The sequence below is a fragment of the Athene noctua genome, chromosome 5 (genome assembly GCF_965140245.1).
Source record: "Athene noctua chromosome 5, bAthNoc1.hap1.1, whole genome shotgun sequence".
Classification (NCBI taxonomy): Eukaryota; Metazoa; Chordata; class Aves; order Strigiformes; family Strigidae; genus Athene; species Athene noctua.
In genome coordinates, this window is record NC_134041.1 from 46,971,794 (window position 1) to 46,990,491 (window position 18,698).

Consider the following 18,698-nt stretch of genomic DNA (forward strand, 5'->3'; position numbering starts at 1 on the left):
ACCCCGCTCTCCAGCTGTTCCAGCCTGGCAGCCAAGTCAGTTCCATGGGGATTATTACTAGATGCTAGACCTCAGAGCAACTTCCCAGACTACCTAAAAGTTGCTGAAATCTGAGCATTTAAGAAGTTTTACGACTACTACGTACATCACCTCACACTAACAGACAGAGGTTGCTGTGGGGTTCTTTTAAACAATGAAGCAGACATCTTCAGTAAAGCATGTAGCGATTTTTTTGCATTTCTATTACTGAAATATTACCATTCTAAAGTCCCTTTATTTTCACAAAATACTTGTAAAACTGACAAAAAGTTTTTCATCTCTTGATTATATTACATTACATGAGGGAATTAAATGGTCCAAAACTAAATTGAGATTCATTTACTGTAATAAGCATCACCATGTAATTAAGAGAATAACCTTCAGATGCATGCACTTCAAGAGGGAGGCAGAGCCTCTGATGTCCCTACCACACCGACATAAGGTAACATTACCCAAGAGCATCACTACATCAAATGGAATTAAAACAGCACTTAACCCTTCCCTCACTTTTGCTCTGGATGACAATAATAATCACAGTGAAGTTCAGCAATAAAACAAGCCAATATTGCCAGCTTTCAGAAAGCCATCCAAAGTTTGCATATGCATGAAGCATTCCACTTTCAATTTCATAGAAAAATACACATTTCATCCAAAACAAAGCAGTTCAACACTGGTTCAATAAAAAAAAAGATGATACACTCAATCTTCACTGTATTGGCGTCTTTGATGTATGTTTTGATAGTGAAAAGAAAAGCTCAGTACACTGAGGAAACACAAAGCCAGGGGCATGGGAAATATATCTCTGTAGCTAAAGAGTTGTTCATTGATAATTCCAAAGAATTAGGAGTAAGAATATAGAAATAACTCGCCAGTTAAACATATGGGATTAAATACAGACACCTAATCTCTAGTAAAATACTATAACTACTATCACTTTCATAAAACCTCTTTTATGACCTCAAAAATCCATATAAGCTAGAACATACATACTGTACATATCTAAGGGCACACATTTTGTTTCTTAAAACTTAAACCAATGCATGTCTGTTGTCAAACACATTGCCAGTCCAAATACTGCTAGACAAAAGCAGCTGGCAGGAGAGCAGCAGGCCAGCAGAGTACATCCATACAAACCAGACACCTTGCAGGGTAGGGCAATGTTTGGGAGACGCAGAAGCCAAATCTGTCATCCCATGGGAAATTTAAGACTCTTCAATAGCTAAACCTCATTTAGTTTCTCTTTTGAATATAAACAGGCCCAGGCAGATCATCTGAGTCAGCTAATGAAGGTAAGATGCAGAACTGCCACCCAGATCTTTTGCCTAAATATAAAGGCAACCATAAATACTCTCATCCTAGATCCTAACGTGTTGTCTGATACAGATGGAAACCCTACTCCTGAAGGTTTTGAAGGCTCGACACAAGGCAGTATCACAGAGATAGCCAAACCCAAATCAAACAAAATTGAGATTTTATATATTTAATACTATATAAAATATTTATGTTTATACACACTAAAAATTTCAAGTCGGTATTAGTCTATTCCTACAGTAAGAGAGGTGGATATGCTTGCACTTTCACAGCAACAAAACCCACTTACTTTGAAGTAAGATTCTTTTGAGACTCATTTCCATTAATATATATTACTCATTCTGTATAGCAGGAGCTGTTCGAAGTGGGATTTCTGTAATTCTTCACAATTTGACCTTTTAGATCTATGGTTAGCCATGCATGTCTTCTCCTTAAACCTTACATATCAACTTCAGACTAAGGTTTACAAAATCAGGACCCCAGACTTTAATGTCTAAATCTTTATTTCAAGTACTAAGCAGTTAGGCTAATCTTCCAATAACACCAAGTGCTTAACAGGTCCCTGTGAAATGAACCAGTGCAGACTGAGTGCCAATTGTTTCTGAACAACACACTTTGCACATTTTTCTCCATAGCTCTCACCTTCACCATCTGAAATTCTTGAATCAAAGTTCCTTCCTAAGAAATAAGATAATGTATTGGCTGCCACAGAAAAGGAAAGCTGGCTGCTAAACACTGTTGTGCAAATAATGAACTTTCTTATTTAAGGACCAAGCTGAAGATCTGGAAACCACAGGTAAAGATTTCAGTTTTAGTTAAGCCAACCACTTATATTTGGGGGGAGGGGGACGGGACAGGACAACAACGGATGGGACAGACACCTAAAATTGCAACAGGGTAGAGGAATTCTGTTTCAACAATTCATTCCAGATGTGACAACTCACTGATGGCTGAAGGTATTTATTTTTCATTCCCTTACTAGGAGTAATTACTAAATAGTTTTTGTGATTCCCAAATGTGCCAGAATTGCATCTCTAAAGATGAGGAAATGTTGCTTTTCAAACTTTTAGACACAAGGAAAAGATTACAGAGTTTTGTTTTTTCCTCAGCCACCCCCTTGAAGGCACAAACTGGTCTGAAGACTAGAAATGTTGGAAACTAATATGGAAACAGGTGAACTGTGCTTTATAGAGAACTGATCTGAGCCAGCCAGTACAAGGCAAATGTACTTGTGAAAAGCTGACAATTTATGCTAAGACCCATGTTCAAAACCCAGGAGAATATATTAAAATTTTCAAGTTTGGCCAGTAAAAGCTCCTTTTGTCTCCAAAGTTATTTATACTATTAGCTTCCCCACACTGCTTGAAAATCTAAAAGTCAAGTTGCTGGTAAACCATACAAAAAGAACTTCAAAAGTTAGAGTCTTTCTAAAATGGCAAATTTGTTTTTTATGATAAGTCAGATTCAACCCAGATTATTCCCTTACTTGAGCTTCACCATGCGTTTTGGCAATCGAGAGTAGCTTGCCATGCCACAGTGGGAAGACCCTGTGACTCTCCAGAGAATTCCCAATGGCCATCGGATCTCAGGAAGAAAAGAGACTATTTGGGCAATATAATAACACATAGAGTGCATTACAATCATAGTTCATATACCTCAACACTGTAACTCACTTCAAGACCTATTTCATCTCTTATAAGAGCCTAAAACTAGAAAGCAAGCTTTCTAGACTGCTATTTAGTAATAAAGTGACATGCTACCTCCTTCCTTTGAGATCAGAGAAGTCTAAACCACAGTCCCCTTTCAAGCCTGTCTCCATCATCCCCTGCCCCTAAAAGCCCGACCTTCCAAATACACAGTTCTAATACCTTTAATATAAACTGTGAAGGAAATGTTTTTGCAAACTCATTCTCCAGGCTGGTAAGACTGAAAAATAATCTGCTAAGAGAAGCATCACACCTTCATGGTTTAAAGGAACAATTTATAGTTCATCTATTCCTTATGGAAGACAGTAGTACAGAGGAACACGAGTTGGATGTAGATACATCACTGGACTATGCAAGAGGTTAAGTACTGCATAGAAGTACACATTTTGTATTCATATGTGATATAACAATGCATTCCTGTTAGCCAGGTCAGGCTAGGCCTGTAATAGGGCACAGTTGTGTTAAGGGTTTATATGGGCTTAAAAAGAAACTCCAGCATTTCAAAACAGAGTATCAGAAGTCTGTTTGGTCAGGAGCAATATTTCAGAACATATGACCTTGTTCTATTAAACAGTTTCTAGTTCAGAGAGAGTCACAAGATACTGAATTTATGTAAATTTATTCTGATTTGACTAAGTCTATTCCCCCTAATCACTGTAATTCCAAGAGAATTTCAGCATCTAAAGTCATAGCATCTGACACTGATCTGACAACAATTTACACTGGCATTTTGACAATTTTTCCATAGCACTGACCACATTTTACAAGAAATTCCCAGGTGTCCATCTTTATTCCTTCCATTCAAATAATGACTGCAACTGAAAGCACTTGTTGAAATGAAAAAGGAATCCCACGAATTCTGATGGACCATCTGTTGTACACAAAAAGCTCTCAGCTTCCTACGCAAATTCAAGCCGGAAGAATTTTAGGTGCAAGCATCAACAAATGAAGAAAGCTTGGTTGTAATTCCAATTATACCTTTAGTCACACTGTGCTAAAGAGTAAATCCCCAAGCCTTTGCTTCGGGGAGATCACAAAGCTCTTAGGGTTCTGTCATTGAAGTACTGAGGAAGCATGAAAAAATCCTGAAGTCAGTGTTACCCATGGGTGAAGTCCCTTTATAATGAACCTTTTGCACCTGATCCCAGCAAAGCTGATGTCCTTACTGTTCCATTTTTGTCAGTAGAAACGCAATGTGTGTCCTGATTAAAGGAGAGTGCTAGGACAGCTCTCACTGCTGTGCTTTCATTTTTTTCAGCAGCAGGTGAGCACACTGGCTGACATCAGCAACTCTTACCTGGCACCACACACTACTTCTCATCAGTGGCCATGCAGCTTTTTTTACACAGTTCACACCACTTGAGAGCCCAGAGAGGAAGATCAGCTAAGTGTTTAAATTATAAAACCCACAGATTTACTGCAGGTATCTGAAAGCATCTTACTCCCCAGCAACACTTTAAACTGCTGTAAAAACAAGAACTCTTTCCTAACAGATCTCAGTGTACACGAGAGCCGACAGCCTACTATTAACAAAGGCAAGCTTTTACATTTACTAACTTCAAAGAACCACTGCTTCTAGAAAAGAAACAAGGATCCACTTTCATGGAGACAACTCCAGATACTTCTAGTACTTAAAGGAGGCCTACAGAAAAGATGGTGAGGAACTCTTTATCAGGGGAGGTATTGATAGGACAAGGGGTAACTGTTTTAAACTGAAAGAGGATAAATTTAGATTAGATATAAAGAAGAAATTCTTTACTGTGAGGGTGGTAAGACACTGGAACAGGTTGTCCAGAGCAGCTGGACACTCCCTAGAAGTGTTCAAGGCCAGGTTAGATGAGGCTTGGAACAACCTGCTCTAGTGGAAGATGTCCCTACCTGTGGTAGGGGGGGCTGGAACTAGATGATCTTTAAGGTCCCTTCAAACCCCAAGTGTTCTATGATACAATTCTATGATAATGGCAAGAAGGCCTGACATAGATAGAAAATATCTGGACTCCTTCCACCTGGGGTGCCTTGCTGGAAGTAGTTAAGAAACAACTCCGTAAGTGTAGCTTAATCAGATTTTCAAAGTTACTGAGACCAAAGCAGAATCCTATGATGTTCTTCCCATTACAAGGTAGAACTGTGTTTTCCAAGACAAAACAGCTGCGGCCTCAAAGCACTACTACAGGAGGATGCTGAATTCCCTCTCCCTGCTCCTCCCCAATCCTTACATACTCCCTTCAGTAAGACAGTCACCCTACAGATCCACAGCCATATTTGTGACATCTTCCACTGACTCCCACCAGCTTCAAAACAGGGGCTCAGGAAGGAATCTTTCTCTTACCAAGCATGATCATAGGCACAGTATTTCTATTTGTACTAACTTTCCCTGTTCTCCACTGTCATATGTTTGTGTCACAGAGCTAAGTAAAGCTAGGATGTGTTCTTTTATGTTCTGCAATGTCAGCAACTCCTGACAATGATGATCTATATTCAAGACCTATAAGGACAGAAATAAGTTACTGAACCCTGGTCTGTCCACAGGAAATTTAGCCTGGAAAATATTCACTGAACCTTCCCAGAAGGCATCCTTTTGACTGATATATATAGAAACCCCATGGTGTCAAAGCAGAGCCTTTTTGGCTTCTGTGGAGTGGGAGGATTCTCACACCAGCATAGCTAGAAGGCTGCTAATCTTTGTAGACACTTATATTTGTGTTAAGAAAAGTAATCTTTCTCTGTGTTATACTAGTATGCCAGTACAGATTTTCCTCTGACATAACTATACCAGCACAGCATGCCTAATGCAGCAAGGCTCTTCATCCCTCAAGTCAGCAGCTGCCAGTGTGCTGATAAATCCTCATATTTAAATCCACAGCCCCAAATCCAGGGAAACAACAGTGTATACAATTATTCTTCAATGCAAAGAATATATGGTTGGTTATAACAGTCTTTCCTCATGGCCTTACAGACATTCCCTTTTAACACTGTATGATTTTGATTTCATAGTTCTGTTCTTTGTTACCTCAAATGCCTCCTTCCTCCTCCCCCAAGTTTTCATGATGTCAAGACAGCAGGTGATTAAAAGTAAACCCCAGAACTAACATATTTCATGAGTTCAGCATGATATATAGCATCTTTGGTACCACATGGAGGCATGGATATCAACATCTTCTTAAGTGGACTTCAATTAGATGAGCAGTGGTTTATGGATGTGGAAGACACTGCCTAATCCTGCAGTTACAAATACATCTATTGCCTCTGGCTGAGATTCAAAGTCAGACTTTGAAAGAATGTGTATGCACTGGGCTGTGCACCTGCCAGAACAGAGACAGAAGACATGAATTTGGAGAAAGTAAACATTGAGAGTCTGTTAAAAGGAAAAGTTCTATAATTACAAGTGACCTGAACTTTGTCTTCCTAATGGAAAAAAAAAAAAAAAAAAAAAAAAAAACACATCCATTTCAGTTACAGTGCTTGAAGAAAGCTGAGAAGGTTAAGGTTATCAGAACATGCTACACTAAACAGAACATAGCCCTAATCCCAGCTGCCTCACTACTTTTATACAATGGTGCCTTGAGCAGAGTCCCTGTGATAGGTACTGTAGAGATGTTGTAAAGCTTATATTAAATTTACAAGAAAAAAAGTTGTTGTAATGCCACTAAATTCAACACAGATTAGCCACACACTTCTGCAAGTGTTCTCAGAGATCCTTTTAAAAATCTTCTTGAAAATATGATGAAAATGTTAATGCAAAATACAGCTTTTTTCAGGTGCTTGTAGTCATAAGCTGTACTTTTCAATATCCGTTATTTTACACCTGTTTACAGACTGCTAAAATAATAAAACTAATGTCATATCTAGTGTCATTAATATAAACATAGAACTTGAGTTCTTTACTGGCATAGCTCAGGTCTATTAATGCAGTGCAATGTAAAATTTAAAATGGTACGGCATCCTCAACATAACAGAGGAGACATCCAGGTATACTCATGCATGCCCTATAGGGAAACTATACCAAGGTAACTAACACAGGGAGTTAAAAACTATTCCTGGGGTGCAGGGGGGGAGAAAAAAAATCAACAAGAAGTGAAACACAGCCATGCTGGTTAGTAACTAAGTCTTAATCAAAACTGTCACGATACCTTCTTTAAGCCAAAAAGTTCACCCAGATCAACAGGCTGCGTTCAAGTTACTTGAATTAACTTCTCTACAGAGCATAAAGGTATCAGGAAGGATGAATTGCTCCCAGTGTCCTGAAATACATGTAAATCCAATATCCAACCATTTACAGGATCCGATCTCTTAGAAGAGCTTGTATCATAAAAAAATCCCACTCATTCTGAACATGCCAAAGATTCCACATCCATCCCTAGCTTCATAAGTTTCTTTGAACAACAGGAACTGATGGAAAAAGACTAATATTCTTATAATTTATAATTTTAAAACACACAAAATTAATTCCTTAGTTTTCCAGTACAGGGACACTATGAAGTAATAAAATTGTATGTTTCAGTTTTTGTGTGATTAGTGTCAGTATTTCTTTGTTATACCACAGGAACTAAACTGTTCTGCTTGTTTATGTTTTACCTTTTTTTATGTTGCACTAGTTCTTCGGAGCCTACATTTTCAAAAAATTCAGGTGTCAGATCAACTGGTTTCCCTGCAGTAACTTGGATCTTTTTAATAAGATCAAGCCCAAAAGGGACCCATGTGATGACCCAGTTTAAGTTCCTGCATAACACAAGAGAATCTTATGAGCAAGGTCACAGTCAGGCACATATTTCATGAGCAACCAAGTTGATAGGGCCCTACTCACGGGTAAGGCTAAATACAGGCAAGTACACAGGGTAGGAATCTGAAAACCATTAAGCAGCAGCATATAAATCACTTCAGCATCCCAGCCCACCTCCCCACTCATCATACAAATCAGTACTTTGGAAATACTTGAAGTAGCATAGGAAAGGTAAAGAACGCTTTTACAATGTAACATTAAGTTCTTGTTACTTTATAGCAGGCAACTTATTTAACCAAGTACAAATCTTAAGTGGTATTGCCTAGGGCATAAATCTTCACCATATTCCCTCCTCCTCCCTAGAAGTTCAGAAAGCCCAGTACAAGCTGGTTCTCACTGATAGCACACTAGTTATCCCTAAAGCTTTTCTGACAAACAGAGCAGGTTTTGCCTGTAAACCCTCACAGCTGTTTGACGACAGGCCAGCAGCCACTTCAAACTGGTATTAGCACATCATTCAAAGACACAGTTTCATAAACAGCCCAGATAGCAGTTTCCCAATTATAATTCCTTTTGGGTACTGGAGCAACACATTATCAGCTTTGCCTCCCTTCCCCCACACACTTTTATGGGACTGTGTGAAAAGGAAGTGTATTTTTTGTACCTTTGCTCCCCAAAATTACTTCCATCTGATATTTTCAAATTAGTATATCACACTGAGCAGTTAAACTAACAGCACTAGCAGGTACCTCAACAGCATCAGCAGTGCTGCCTTACATGACTGTCAATACATAGTATGTTTTTGGATGACAGTTCTGTCTCCCCTTTAGATAGGGGTTTTAAAAACTGTGTCATAATTCCCTTCTGGAGCAGTCTAAGAATATTTTGGTTTCTTCTACTTGTGTGTTATTCTGCATTGGTTTATAGACCAGTCCTGCTTCTTGCCCTCTCTTTAGTGAATGCAGTGCAATTGATGTAGTTTCAGAGTGTGTGTATGTTTCTCTATATTCTGCTTAGCCTGCACCTGCTGCACACACCACAGGAATCAAATCCCCAGCATCTCAAAGCTGGTAGGAAGTCAGAGTAAATTCACAAGTCATTAAATGCTGCAGACAATACAGTAGTTCTGTAGTGCAGGAGCATAGCAGGTACACAAAAAAATTCAGTTACTGCTACCTGTTCGCAAAATTTTATATTTAGAAACAAAGAGATGTTTTCTTTATTCTTACTGTTATAAAGCATGAACTCTGCAAGCAGAGACACACATCCACTGACAGGTCCAAGATCCACAGAGTATTAAGAAAACCCAGTCACCTCAACAAAGAATCATCATCCATCCATCCATCCAAAATTCAGCAATTTACTACTTCTAGTATCAGAGCTAAAGAAAATGCACTGAGCAGCCATGCTGACCCTTAAAAAGCTCAAGTACAAAAAAAATAGAGGAAAGCAGTCCCTGGGAACACTGAAGGAAAAGAATAAGCAACCCTGACTGCATCTCCAGCTCACACTGCCAGTACAACCCTACAAATTAATCTGAAATGTATTATATTTGTAATTTAACATGACTGTGCTAGATCAGCTAGAGACAAGAATTAACCCACTGAACTGCACAAGGCAAATCAGATGAAATTCAAATAAAAGGGCCCAATCCCACAAGACTTAAAGATCAACTCATCTTAGTAAGACTACTGACCTGGTCAAACATTTGTGGAGCAGGCACCTAAGCAGTAAATTTCCTTTTAGCTTGATGTTCTTTCTTCATGCTGCTGTTGACCTCTAATATTTATTCTTACTACTGCTAGAATTTATGGTAGTATGAACTACATTGCCATATATCATGCATCTTTATATTATTAAATATAATTATAATGATGAAATAGAATATAATTAATTTAAATTATAAATATTGAAAGTGCAATTATTAAATATATTGCAATAAATTATGTATATTTATTCATCATGCTAACCCACTAGAGTACTTTTTCAGCCTCAGGGATCCAAAACATTGCACAAATCTTGTGGAAAAAATTCACCCATCCTTAGTGCAAATGGGAACTGCTCGTTGGGCAGAACAAAGCTTTAACCTGCAACAGCAGCACTAGAGCACACAAGCTGCAAGACAGCACTGAAGACTTGATTTCTGACAAATTAGCAAGAAATATAGGGAAGGTACTATATAATTGATCACATTGACAGTTTGACAAGCATATCTTTATGGAACAAAGTTGTTCTTGCACAAAAATGCTTTAAAAAAAAATCTCTACTAACCACACACGCCTTAAGGCTTAATATATTATCCTTAAGGCAGAATACTCAATAGCAGAGCTTTCTCTGAAACGTGTCAGCAGGAAGAATTCAAAAATCTTACCTAATTTGCACTAAAAAGCAACCTGATCGGATCAGATCATACCTGGTACATTCCAGCAACAACATGCCATCATTTTACAGAGCCATTTTTCTATACCCAAAGGGCAGCCTATACAAAATGTTATGCAGATATATTTGACTTGGAAGAATATAATGGGTTAAGGAAAACTGCCCAAGAACAGTCAGAGATTATGTCTTAATGATCTGCACTAGCAGAAAGAGGTATTCATGAAACTCCTTAAGCCTCATGCTCCTTTCCCAGCAGGTCTCATGCTGTTGCAATTGAAATTGTAAAAACTAGCATTCTTGTTGGAAGCCAGCACATGCATTAAAAGGAGCTAGGTGCTACTGATCAGGGATCAGACAGGGAGCTTCTCCTAGAGATGCAAATTCCAGGACAGCAGAACACATATGCTGCCACAGCCCGTTTCCAGGCCTACTTTCAACTGCCCAGGGCCCCAGAGCACTGAGGGATGTAGACAGTATAACCTGGAGTAGATCAAACACTTCTAATGAAACAAAGGCAGGATCTTGTTTATTTCATGAAGCAGGATCTTTGCTTGCCAAATACAAACATAAGCCCTGGGCATCGCATATGCTAGGGGAAAAAAAACAAAGCAAAAAAGCAATTTACAAGCTGCAGGTGCCTCCTGATGCCCTTCAAGATGTTTTAAGTTGATAACATAAGGTGAACCAAAACATTCTTAACTATCAGAAAGCCTCATAGCCCTCAGGGGGAAAGAGAAGCCTGATAACCTTTCTGTACAGAAGTCTGAACGTAGTCTGAAGACCTTCACCTGCAATGAGTCATCACCTTAAGTAGGCAACAGTGTATTGGTCAAGTTGCAGGGACACACCACCGGACTGAACACAACACTTGAAATTGGTAAGGTTACATGAATTCAAAGGGCAGAGTTCAGCCCCTTTTTCTCCACCTTCTCTTTTCGGAGGTTTTCAGTCATATGGTATAGTCAAGTATTCAGGGAAAGTATGGATAAGGAGATCAGTAAGCAGAGATGCATTACTTGCAGAAGATTTGAGTTCTTAGCATCTAATATCTGCATGAAGGAAGCTAGATCCTCCATTAGATTACTCAAACAATAGTTGTTCAACTCAAATCCATTTATATAACAAGCCTAGAAATACTGACAGCTGATTGATACTTCAATGCTAAATGAAGTTGTCAAGGCCTGGACTGGCCACAAAACCTAATTTTTTCTGGTAGATAAAAGAATTAGGAAAGAAGTTACCTTGAGGGAGACAATTACTATCTTTTGGTTTTTTCAGCAGATCCCAGCAATGCAGTGAGAAGTCTGATCAAACTCCTTAACTCCCACACTCAGATTCAAGAGGCAAATGCCAATTAATTAAAACTGGAAAAGTCTGAAGATACATCTTTTGAAAAATAAGTTTATCAGGCTCAGAATGGGGGAGGGGGAGAACGGTCATACAGGTACCACAAAATAGCCAGTAACCCCTGGGTCTGTATGTTAACCTGAAATAGTAGAGGCCTGTGTTCAAGTGGCTTCCCTACACAGTCATGTACATGTCTATACAGAACATGCTTTGCTCTTCCATAACAAATTTTGTCTTCCACTTAAAAGTAAACAGACAAACAATTTAAACTTGAGTGTTTTCAAAGACTGTTGATTTTAGCATCTGTGACAGCAGCTGAAAGCATTCAGTTCTTTTATCTTGTGGATTCACACAAAGATGCTTGTGGCAGTGCAAACGTACAGAAATGCACGCAATACTATATTCTGTCTACAGAGCGCAGTACTATCTTCACAGGCTGGGCAATAACATTGTTAGGAACTCATGCTTGCTGACTTGTTTTTGAGGAGGCACCAGTGAACCACAGAGTAGCTGATTTCCTCTTACAGGATGAACTCGCACTCATGTGATTCAAGACATGAACCATAACCGACAGTGAGCGTACACGCACAAGGTGGAAAGAACCAGCACCATCTAGTGCTCAGAAGCAGACGGAGCAAGCAGAACATACAGAAGAATCTATCAACAATTTTTAGGCATGGAAGTACAGGACACACACTTCCAAGGAGACTCAGGCTGCACTTACCTTACACATAAAAAAGGAGTCTGCAGTCGGCAAAAAACAAGCAGATATACCGGTCACTACCTTAGTGCTAAGACTTTATTACCTTGAAGGTCTTCAACCCAAGCTATAAGGTAATAATAAACAAGTTCCCAGACTCCGTGACTGCAAAGGTGGCATGCAGTTTTATCATTCTGGGTACTCCTTTGGAAAGACAGTTTGGAGAAGACATTTTAGGTTTCTCTCTCCTTAATACATGGAAAGCCTATCTCATGTTCCAAAAGACAGTCACCACTTTTAGTGGCATACAAATACTTGCATGTCTTCAGATACATTCCAGACATCTAGAGCTGTCGAAAACAGATCAGACAGTGCCCTCCACTGCCAAACCAAGACCACCAATCTTCTCTTGCAGGTCAATGCAATGCCATGGACACTGGTGTCCACAGCTCTCACTTGCTAAGTGTCTGCACAGTGCACTGCTGAAACTACATTATCTTTCTTCCTAGTAGGACCCAAAACTATTTCATTTTGCTGCCATTTCCCTAAATATGCCAAGTGTCAAATCCCAGAAACTTAAATAAAACCCTCAAATATCAACATCATCACATATTCAGATATGCACAGTTGGTTATCAGCTGTGGATTTCAGGAGAAAATTCAATTACCAGCGGCAAACTGTTTCCTGCTGTTAGTTAGAATTACAATTTGAATAATAGAGAACATGGAATGATTTTCCATGTCTGAATTTCTAATTTCCCCTCCAGCTATTTTAATTACACACCATCTCAACAGGAACTGAGATAAAAAGGCCACAAAAATAACTTAATTGATGTTGATCACCTGGGACAGAAAAGCATACCAGATAGCAGACTGCTTTGTAAGCATCATTCAACCTACTGGGACAAGACAAACAAGCCACCACTTCCACTGCTCTGTAAGACACTGTCAGTGACACTGACAGACTCCCTACAGAACAAGTAGCTAGCAGTTACTGTCCTTGTAAAAGTTAGGACTCCCACCTTCTGATTCCGCCTTTCTCGATTTCCTACTTCTTGTATAGCACAAACAAGGCAGTAAAAGTTTCTACATGAACCCTGAACAAGAGCTCCTGGATGAGGTATTTTATTCCACCCAAGCCTAATTTCTGGCAGAATGTAACCACTGTCCAACTTTAAAGGAGTCATTATTGACTGCAGGTCCCTTTCATAAGGTCAAACTGCCTATACTGAGCTCAGTCTTTATAATTAATTGAAGAGCATGCCACAAAGCTCCGACTTCAGAAGTTTTGAAAATAACCTTCTACATATGAATCAAGCATATGCAGTCATCTTTGCTCTGGCTGGGTCTGCAAAAAGTCTGAGGCAACACTTCTGAAGAGGACTGTCTCACTAAAGAGAGGACTGATGGTGCTACTCAACAGGAGCACAAAAAGCAACCTGAAGGTGCAGTTTTCATCAAGCTTAGTTCAATTGAATTAAAGTCCAACTGGTTTGAAAAACATATTTTTCAGTCATAAGTGTGGAATTAAGAGATGTGATTAGATGTTGGGGAAGCCACCAAGAGGAAAGGGGAAAAACTACTCCTTCAGCAGCAATTTTGAGTTAAATCAAATTAAACATCACAAAACTGCTCTCTTATTTTCACAGAAAGACAGCTAAGAGCTGTCACTGTTGACCCTGGCAGAAAGCACTGTGGCAAGAAACAGGAACTAGCTCTCAGTCTACTGTAACATACCAGTTTGTTGAAATAGGTCACATTTTCTTTGGATAAAGACAATTACTCTAGAATGATTTCATAGTACAAAATGAAGCAAAACCATCTTTCCAGAAAAATAAAATCAAACCGTAATCACTGAGGGTACTTGCCCACTATACAGGTGACAGATTCAGGTTCTTGGTCTAAACCCAGTGGAAGAGAAACTTGGGTCTCTGGCATCACAGGAGAGGATGTTAGCCAAAGAGGTACCAGGTAATTCATTGAAAATTTCTTGTTTATGTTTTTATCTTTCCCCTCTTACTTTCCATGAAAAGATCACCTGAATCCATTCTGAGTCAGAATAGAAGAATCTTATTAAAGTCACAAAGTTTTCTACAAATAAAAGCAATTCTCAAATCAGTGGGTAATAACCCTTGCCATATCTATCAAAAGACAACACTTTTCAACTCCTAACTTCTGAACCTTTTTACTACTCCCTCCCTTGACTTTGAAAGCCTTACTATACCAGAAGTATTATCTCTGATTCTCCAGAGAAACTTGAGTGTCTCATCTTACAGTGTTGCAAAGACCAGAGAATAAAACTAGGCAGACTGTTGGCCACAGAGCATTAAAAGCATCAGCTTCCTAAAAGGCAAGACCTCAGGAGCATTTAATCTATCAGTACTCCTTAAGACATTCTTACAAGATCAATCCCTGTGCTTCTTACACACTGCATTACACCATTATGAAATGCACAGTAAACCCACGCTAATGCATGGTTGCTTTGTTGCCCCTAATTTCTGTCACCAGATTTGGACTCCCCTCCCAAGCAACATACTATGATTATTTCCATCCAGAAATATCAGCTGTTATGTGATGATTACTCCAAATGGTTAAGGTTTTGCACCTGACCTTATGTTACCCTGATAATTTTATAAAAAAAAAAATCACCACCACCACCACCTGCTAATGTACACTGGAACATGAGAGCAACTTGAGCCCATAGCTTACCCTGCCATTCCATTTTGAACTTCACTAGCTGTAAGAGAGGAAAGCATGAATGGGTTCAAAAGGGTCCAGAAATTTATATAGCTTCTCCAGAAAAGGAGCTAGAGCACACATCTGCCAAAGGAGATATTTCAGGAAGTCCTGCTACCAGAACTAACACTGGTTTGACTGTAGAACTGTTCTACAGTCTCATGTCCCTAGTTAACCCTTCTCCCAGCTGCACTACACAGCTTAGAAGTGAACTTTATGAAACATGAATACTACACAATGACCATCATTAGTTCTTGTTACTCAGCAGAAAAATCAGCATGTGCTCTGTTACAGTGCAGGACATGCTGTTACTCTAGCCCCTGCACTGAGGAAGCAGCTGGTAACTGGTACCACAAACTTTAGAAAGCTTCGGACATTTCCTTGCTGGGAGATCTCAGCCTCACTTCTCTGTCAGATAAGCTGGTACTAGGAAACCATGGGAATGTTTTAGGAATGCTACACTATTCTTAATTCTGTTAAAGCTCTGGTGCTTACAAGCACAGTAAAATCCCATACCTCTGTTTTCAGGTATGGAATGTACTTGTACTCACAAGATCCTCAATTTAGTTAAGATGACTAAAAAAATCTCATTATCCCTGTAGAAACTATATAGTCCTAGTTTGCAGGGGGGGGATTAAGGTAGAATTAGGCAGAGGTACACTCATAGCCATATATCCAGTACGGGGGAAGACAGGAAGTGATGATAGGTCCTTCAAGATCAGTTGTGCTCCCCTTCCTATCTGGCATCTGCTCAAGAGCTGTTCACTATGTGGGTGTCTTGCAGGCTGGCAACCACATAGAACACAGTCATTTCAGAACACATGCGAAAAAGAAAAGGCATTTACACCACAATCAGCACAGAATAAGCATACTGTGAACAAAACTGGGAACTCTTCAGGCCACGTTCTCCAGTGACATCTATGCTGAGTCACATTCTGTACTGACTGGCCATTTATAGCATTTTCCAGTACTCGCTATCCACGTAGCAAACTAAACTTGCTGCAAACATGGAAGAATTTAGCTCCACAAGGTAGGGAAAACATTTCAATTTTACAGGCAGTACAGTAGTGCACACTAAGTCTGAATCATTTTTCCAGGGAACACAGAGGAGGACAATCTCAAAACCACAAGCTGAACATGGATGTCCTGGGATTTGCAATTATGCTGTTAACAGTATCACCTTTTCCCACCATTCTGGATAGCCTTTTTCAAGTAGCCATGTGGCATTGCTTTACCAATTCCACTTAAGCCCCAGCCACTTGCAGTTCAGGACAATTTTTTTGCAGCCTACAGTAATATAACCTGGCAGACTGAGAAAGAAGTGCAGAATTATTATTTCCCACCTGGAACCAGAGGGCAAATTCTGCAGGAAACTCAACCAAGCCAGTCCGTGGCTCAGTTCGTTATTTCAGATCATGGCTAGAACACACAGGATCATTCAATCATTCACAGTCACAACCACCCAAGTGCTTTTACATCCCAGGTCCATGGTCCTTCTACAACAGCATGGTGCACAATCTTTGAAAGATAGTGTAGAAGATGTGTCACAGACAGTGAATGCCAATTCCTAGATCTTCCAGGCAAGCAACACTGTGAAGCCAATGTCCTGCTGCTTGTGTAGCCCTGCCTATGAGGGCATGGTGCAGTATAAGAAAAAGGAGGCATTAACATAGTGTGCAATGATAAGAAAGAGAAAACAAAAATAAATCTCCTCAAGTAGCTTCTGGTGTGTCAAACAATGATGTGATTGAGTTATGGCAAAACCCTGCCTGATGGCAGAATTGAAAAGCTTGCAGTGCTGCCTGATACTGTGTTAAGAGGAGTGTGTAACACAGGCACATTAAACCAGACTCATTGGGGGCAAGAAAAAAAAAAAAAACAAAGACACCAGTAAAAGCACACCTGCTTCCACAACACTAACATTCAACTATAGGGACAAGTGTTTCCCGTGTTGTCTGTTCCATTAAAAAAAAAGGCAGCCTAACATAATTACTTTTATCTACCCATCAACAGGACCAACACTGCAGGGAAACAGACAGTACTAAGAAGCATGGATTGGTAGTCCATGCAGGAGCAACTGGCCACAAAGTAAGGCATGACTGAGTCAGTGCACTCGCCTGACTTTTACCATAGTTACGTTTGTCTCGTTCCATGTTCCCAGGAACTCAGTCTTCACATACTGGAAGACAGCTATGGAAGGACTAACCTGGTTCATCTTTCTCACTCCTGTAGCCTAACACTGCTAGTGGTGCAACACCTTTCTTCTCTGTAGATCCTGCCACTTGAAGCTACCTCCACAATATACTGCATTCAAACCTATGCACAGGGACAGTTGTCTACCAACTACAATCAACACTGAATAAAGGGAATACAACTGTTCCTATACTGCAACAGGGAACTTAACTCTAAATATACCCTGGAGATATCAAGCCAGCCCACAGGAAGCATTTACATGGAAACTAAGATGATTTCAAGAGCTTTACATTAAGACTACACTGACAGATCATTAGATTTTCTACCTAACAAAATTTCAACCCCTCCTCCATGGCAGGTCATCTATTCTCTTAAACCTTTTATCCAAAAGTGAAACATTTTAAAACTCCACACCCCTCCCACAACTGAGGGTGACTGGTATACATGAAAGAAATTACATCCAGATACTGCACGACTGCACACCCCGTTTCCATAAGTTCTGCACTGTGCTCTGTGTCAGCTTCTCCCATAACAATCAGAAAACCACATCAGCTTGGGAGACCACACCTCACTCCAGGCTGGGAGACCACACAGCATTCCAGTCAAGGAGCCCCATCCAGACAGAGAGAAATAAAAAAAAAATTAAAAATAAATCAAGGAGCATGAGGCACCTCAACGACTCTTTTCATGAGATATCAGGACAGCATTTATACCCAAAACAAAAGAACACTAAGTAGTCTGTCAAGTCTCGTTTATCTATATAATCTGGCTAGTCTATCAGAATGCTTAGAAGTGATAAGTACAGTTCGATTACTGTTAATGACAGTGGAGAGGAATGAGATGACATTATGTTGAAAGTACAAAGAAATGCTGGCTTACCTGGGGCAATTTCAAAAAGATGTTTCCCTGGTTCATCAGGATTAGGTGGCAGCTCATTCACCTGATTGCCTTGCAGTAGTATCAAACCCTGTAAGGACACAAACACCAGTGAAAGAGGAAAGGCAAATGAAGAGGGTAAGGAAAAGAAGATAAACATAACACAAGTAGCAAATTCAAGCCTCACTCTTTCACCAAGCCCATGTCCCTCCCAACCTTATGAACAAGAAAAAAAATTGAGCTGGTCATGTACCTGCCTCACCTGTCCTTTCTCTCACACTGAACACTTCTGATTAAATTATCTTTCCTCTGGTATAACAGTATAACAAGCATGCACAGGTGATTCTCTTTGGTTTCCATAACTAATTATCCCTTGCAAAAGTTTTATCTTGAATTACATCTACTCTTCCTTCACATTTTAATTTCTGGTTGCAGCCTGCAGCAATGATGTGGCTGAAGTTCTATTTCTAAATCTTTATTCCTGCAACTGAAGAAAACCAGCCTTTTTTCAAGAGATTCTCAGTACACAGAAGTTTCCAGAGAAGATACTGGAGGGAAGCAGCTGATTCAGGTTTGCAAAGCAACAGAGCTACCTTTTAATTCAGGACATTATAGTTCCCGTAGCAAGAAATCTGAGCCCCTTTACTTCTCAAGTTCAAATGCTGCCAGAATTCAGATTAATTCTCATGTTG

The 18,698-nt window shown here is 39.6% G+C and overlaps 1 protein-coding gene across 4 annotated transcripts in view; it reads right to left on the reverse strand.

The window, feature by feature from the left end:
• The window catches only part of ARHGAP22 (Rho GTPase activating protein 22), a 149,278-nt gene that overhangs the window by 101,119 nt on the left and 29,461 nt on the right, over positions 1 to 18,698 (reverse strand). For all 4 annotated transcript variants that reach the window (XM_074908347.1, XM_074908348.1, XM_074908346.1 and 1 more), the window contains exon 3: positions 18,010 to 18,097. In XM_074908347.1, the coding sequence (XP_074764448.1) occupies positions 18,010 to 18,097 (88 nt within the window). The remainder of the gene's footprint in view (positions 1 to 18,009; positions 18,098 to 18,698) is intronic.